Source organism: Solanum verrucosum, unplaced genomic scaffold (genome assembly GCF_900185275.1).
Source record: "Solanum verrucosum unplaced genomic scaffold, falcon-dt-bn FXZP01000262.1, whole genome shotgun sequence".
NCBI lineage: Eukaryota > Viridiplantae > Streptophyta > Magnoliopsida > Solanales > Solanaceae > Solanum > Solanum verrucosum.
Genome location: NW_026020366.1, coordinates 2,346,119 through 2,351,670, shown reverse-complemented (window position 1 = coordinate 2,351,670; position 5,552 = coordinate 2,346,119). Strand labels below are relative to the sequence as shown.

The window sequence follows — 5,552 nt, the reverse complement described above, 5'->3', positions numbered from 1 at the left end:
ATGACTATTAAAAGTGTATTAGAATAAAACAAAGAAAAGGAGGGGCCTACAAGATTGTGATTCCTTTTCTCTAATAAAGAGTGATTGAACTTTTGAAAGGTGGCACACATATTTATACATCATACAAAAGAATCAAACCACCATCCAAAGTTACCACTATCTCAATCCACTTTTAATTTGCTCATCCTATTAAAAATATGAGTTTATTATTACAAATTCAATTTATAAAATTAAAAAAATAATTTATTACTTAATTTTTAATTTATTTTTATCGTTTACTATAATCATTTACTTCCTCTGTCCCTTTTTATTTATTTTGTTTTAACTTTTTACTTATCCCTCTTTACTTGTCATTTTTAACAAAAAAAAAAAAAAAGATAATTATTTTTACTTATTATATCCTCAATTTATTTTGAGAGTTAATATTTTTGAAAAAAAAAAGTAAAACCTCCTTAATGAGTAAATTGATTTTGAAGTTCTATCAATCAATTAACAGAATTAAAATAGTAAATTCACTATGTCAATAATTATTTTTTTAATAGATATGTCAATATAGACCAGTAAATTGGAACATGTCCATAAATAGGGACAGAGAAAGTATTATATTAGAAGTGTAATCCACAAAGAACACAAGTTCCAAACATCTCAAACATGCTATACCTATAGACATGAAAAGCCAAGTAAAATAGACAAAAGAATATGTACATTTGAGGTTGTAGTGGACATAATTATTCATACAAGCAAATCACGTAATTGAGGTGGGCACAAGTTGATTCAAACATCATTTTTATAAAAAAAGTATATTATATAATCAAATGAGTTTGCTTCTATATATTCTACCCACCAAAATGCCATCCCCATTGTCTTCTTCAAGTATCAAAGGGAATCCACTTCTGCTAGCTGATTTCAAGTTATCATTTCCCTTTCATCCTACTTTCACCTTTTGATCTGTAGCTTTTTACTTATTTATGCACGTACATTTGGAGCGCATTTCTGCTAATATCTGCAAAGAACACAAGAAATAAGGAGTGTTATTATAAATCCGGTGGACTCGCGCTCATTGTGATCCGAAATTCTGTAGGATATACCTTGACTTGTTTCTCCAGCTCTTTAATATAATCTACTGCAAAATCCAGCATATCTGCTGTGTTTGTTTGCTGCAATGAAATCGAAATAGCAAAATGAATACACTTAACGTTTCTACTGTACCTGATTTCGGTGAAATTAATAAGTTAGGATTCTACCTTGTCCATGTTGGGAACAAGCTCTTGCAGCTTCCTCATTCTGTCGCTTATTCGTGTTCTTCTCACCTGAAATTATTACTAAATCTATATCAGTACATGCTAAGATCCATGCATGTCAAAAGTCGGAAGGATCAAATTAACATTAGTACGGTTTGAGAAAGTCCAATTTTGGTTATACACAATACAGTAAAAATAGGGTCTCGTAAGTCGTATGTCTTGAGTTTTTGAAAATAACTGGCCAAACCGAATCATTTGGCATCCCTATTAAGACTGGTGCATGTCAAAAACCGGTAGAAGCTCTGTACTTATCTCACTACCCTGCCTGTCTCCATGATATAGTTATTCGACACATCAATTTATCAAATCCAAAAGTCACAATTTTAATGAGCTGAATTTTAACAAGGAAACTCGAGTTTTTAGTGCTAAAGTGTTTACCCTTTCTGCAATGCTACGAGGGTGAGTTGCACAACCCCTCTTTGCTCTGACATTCAAGTGTACTGAATCTTGCAAGAGCTTCTCCATGATACTTGTGGGCAAACTCAAATGGTGAGATAAGGGAATTGGCGGGCGAGCCAGCCCTTCACTATTCTGATCATCAAAATCACGTAGGTGTAAGATGATGATTAATCACGCCGACAACTCCTCTAACAAGATAACAAATACCTGATTATGGGATGCATCTTCATTAGAGTATGGCTCAATCTCAATGTCTTCAGCTTTGAGGAAATCGTCAGACAAAATGTGTGAATCTTCCCAAGAAGGCATGGGGAAATCTGTAATGCAGTTCTCATCGTTTTTTTGTTCATTCCCCGTGCTCTTTTCTTCCAAGACTTTATCTCTAAATTCAGAGATTGGAGCCATTAGCCTGGGAGAAGCAGGAGGTTTCCCGGATGAGAATCCAACTTGAGTCTTGAAACTTTTCGGAGTCGACAATGAAGTTTCTGTAGCAGCATTAGTACCAGTTCCATAACTCCCTATGCCTCGCATAGCACCATATTCTGTCAATTGCTGGAATTTTAGCAACAAACTTAAACTCTAAAGTCAGATTAAGCAGTTAGAGACGATGACCACTAATTTTTACTTAAAGCTCATAAGCAAAAATCACTCTTTCTTCATCTTCTTGGCAAAGATTTATTAAAATAAGAGACCCTCTAACTTTTACCTATACGGTATTTCAGTAGAACTCACTTATCAAGAAAATAATTTAATAGATAAATCTCCATCTCTACCACTCCATTGATTATCCGTCTGGATGCCTTTAGTGTCATAAAAGCAAGATATCAATGTTATCAAGAATCCTATTTGTACCTTATGGTTATCTAGATTTCAATTCCCATCAGTAATATCGAAACACGAAAACTAAATGGAAACTCAACCTATTAGTTTCTAATCAAATTGATCCTTTACTTATCTGCAACAACTAATGATGTTCTTCGTATACATGTACACACTATATGAATCAATAATCACAAAATGAGTTAAAAGCACAAGCATACTCATAGATATAGAGGTTTCTTCACACAGTCTCACAAGACAAGGTTCATAACAAACCATACCCTATGAAGCTACAAAATTCTATCAACACTGTTTAAGCAAAGATAAATGCATACCATTTTCGATATTGATTTGAGCAAAGAATCCAGCAGGCGAACTATTATAACGGGTAAGATTCGAATTACCACCACCACCACTACTACCAGGTGTCAAACTAGCCGAACTCGCGAAGACAAACGACTTATCTGTGACTTCCCTTGACTTCTCAATTTGTTGAGGTTGGCTTTGGTATTTCATTTGTGAAGCTGAAGCATGATCAGTCTCTGGTTCCTTTTTCACAGGTGAAATGAACGGTTGACTCTGATTTTGATAATTCATTTGTGAAACAAGAGAGTAATCACTACTCCTATGCCGCACTAATCGCGGTGTAACCTCTTGTTTTGGAACAGTAAAATCCGATCTAACATTCATATTACTCGTGGGGTTTTCCTGAATTTGTTGATTTGTATGGAAATTCCCTGAGTTAGAGTTGGAGTTACCAATACTAGCTACGAATCTAGCGAAAACTTGCTCTATATCAGTAGATGAAGAAGCACTAGAATTTTGCAAGTGAGAGAAATCATCTCTTGCATAACCACAACCCCCACCAGTAACAGGATTAGTAGTAGTTAATAGGGTCGAGAAATAAGAACTTGGCGCAGATCGATACCTAGTTAAACCAGAAGTAATTGGTTGCTGCTGAACACGACTATGATCCATTTTTCTTCAAAAAAAATAAAAACCCAAAAAAGAAAACACTCGTTATTATCCTTATCAAACACAAAAATTCAAGATTTTCACTTAGATCGTTCTAGTAGGAAAAACCCATGTGGATGAAAAAGACAATAGGAAGTATGAAGGTATAATTGAAGATAATTCACATGTAGAAATTGACAGTGAAACAGGGGTAAAGAGAAAGAAAGAAGAGAGAAATGGAGGTGACTGAGTTGGTGGTATCATCGGAAAAAGGAGAGCGGCAGAGAAGATGGTGGTGGCGGTGGTGTCAGTAGAAAGAAATTGAGGATGTGGGGTGGGGATGAGGAGTAGTGAAGCCAATAACAACTTAATTGAGCAACAGAGCTCAGAGAGAGAGATCTCGGACTTTCTTTCTTGGGAACTTGCATCTGTTTTTCAACAATCTATAATAAATAATTCCTATTACCGAATCGTCTTTATTACGAAGCATTTTATCATTTTATTTAAATTCAAATTTATCGAATTTCACTATGAATATCAATTGCACATATTTTTCAATATAATAAATAATAGTTACCAACAAGAGTTATAATGGAATGGTAAGTACTTTGAGTCCTCTCAATACGGAATGGTCTTTGTTTATATAATGTCTTACCTTTCTATGTAGGATTTTCTAGCCCAAATCTAAATTTAATCAAATTTGTGAATATTAGACATCGAATAAAAAAAATTTAAACAAAATACTCTCCCCTCCCATTTCATTTTTTTTTAAGAATAAGTGACACGTAACACAAAAAAAATCAATATTTAGTAAGAAAATTAATAAAATAAATATTGAAAACCCTTAAAATATAGTATAAAGATATATAATTGCACAAGCATACTTATTTTTATTTTGAAGTACTGTTGTTTTTTTTACTCCTTCTGTCTTATTTATATGTCATTATTTTAAATTTCACGTCTCTAACGAAATATGTAAGTTTATCATTGTACCATTATTTAGTATTCTTTTAAAGTTAAATACTTAATAAATAAACATTAATTAATTTATTTTGATTAATTAAATTAATCAATGAACATAAATTAATCATTTAATTTTTCTATATTGGTCAAATTCATATTTTCAAGGCTAATAACTCTCAAAGCTAAAATAAACAAATGTTACTCCCTCCATTCCATATTAAGTTAATTTTTGAGGTGTTTCGCACCCTTTAAGAAAAGTAGATTAAAACATAAATTGAACCTAGTTTTCCATTTTTACCCTTATTAATTATTGTCAAATTTATGATTAAAATAACTAAATATTAATTAATCACTAATTCCAATACTAACTAATGAAGGGTAAAATTAGAAGAACACTCTAAAAATAGTCTTAAACACTAAACAATTAAGTTAATTTGAAAAATGAAAAATAGTTTAAAAATTAACTTAATATGAAATGGAGGGAGTAAGAACTATTTATTTTTAATAAGAATAAACAACGAACAAAGAAAGTAATAATTTATCTCCCTTTTTAGGTCTGATATTTTTGACTTTCCCGTAATAGCCTTAGAGAATGTAATTTATCATTCACGGGATCTTTGTAGTTGGACAAAACAAAAGACCCACAGATTGACATTATTGTCTTTTAGTAATGTTTTTTAATACCTTTTTTAAATTTCAGTCATTTTTATCACAAGAAGTACTTATCAAAATTGTCTTTTTATCAATATTATTAATTAATAATAACTAGGTATCGACAGCACGGATTTTATAATATTAGTTTTATATTTATAATTTATTTAATTCATAGGTATAAATTATAATGTATACATAGTTATAAAATGTAATAATATCTCATCAATAACCACAAAAATAATGTAGAAAAAACAATTAATTATGTTCCAATTTTCTCCATTTAAACCCAAAAATATTCTTCTTCTTTTTTGAATTTATGAAATTGAGTTGTGTTTAGTTTTATTTTTTTATAATAATGTGAAATAATATTCATATTTGAATGTACTATTATTTTAAAAGTGAGTTAAAAAATAAGTTGTAAGTTGTTTTTTAAATTTGACACACAATGTCAAATTAAATTTT

At 31.2% G+C, this 5,552-nt stretch overlaps 1 protein-coding gene across 1 annotated transcript; it reads right to left on the bottom strand.

Moving 5' to 3' along the window:
- Positions 1 to 794: 794 nt before the first annotated feature.
- On the bottom strand, positions 795 to 3,507 carry LOC125837920 (transcription factor bHLH122-like). Its single transcript, XM_049517000.1, has 6 exons — positions 2,855 to 3,507; positions 1,908 to 2,242; positions 1,680 to 1,832; positions 1,245 to 1,310; positions 1,089 to 1,157; positions 795 to 1,003 (listed from the first exon to the last, which is right to left on the bottom strand). The coding sequence occupies exons 1-6, from the start codon at positions 3,495 to 3,497 to the stop codon at positions 959 to 961; spliced, it is 1,311 nt and encodes a 436-aa protein (XP_049372957.1). The 5' UTR covers positions 3,498 to 3,507; the 3' UTR covers positions 795 to 958.
- Between the last annotated feature and the right edge of the window lie 2,045 nt (positions 3,508 to 5,552).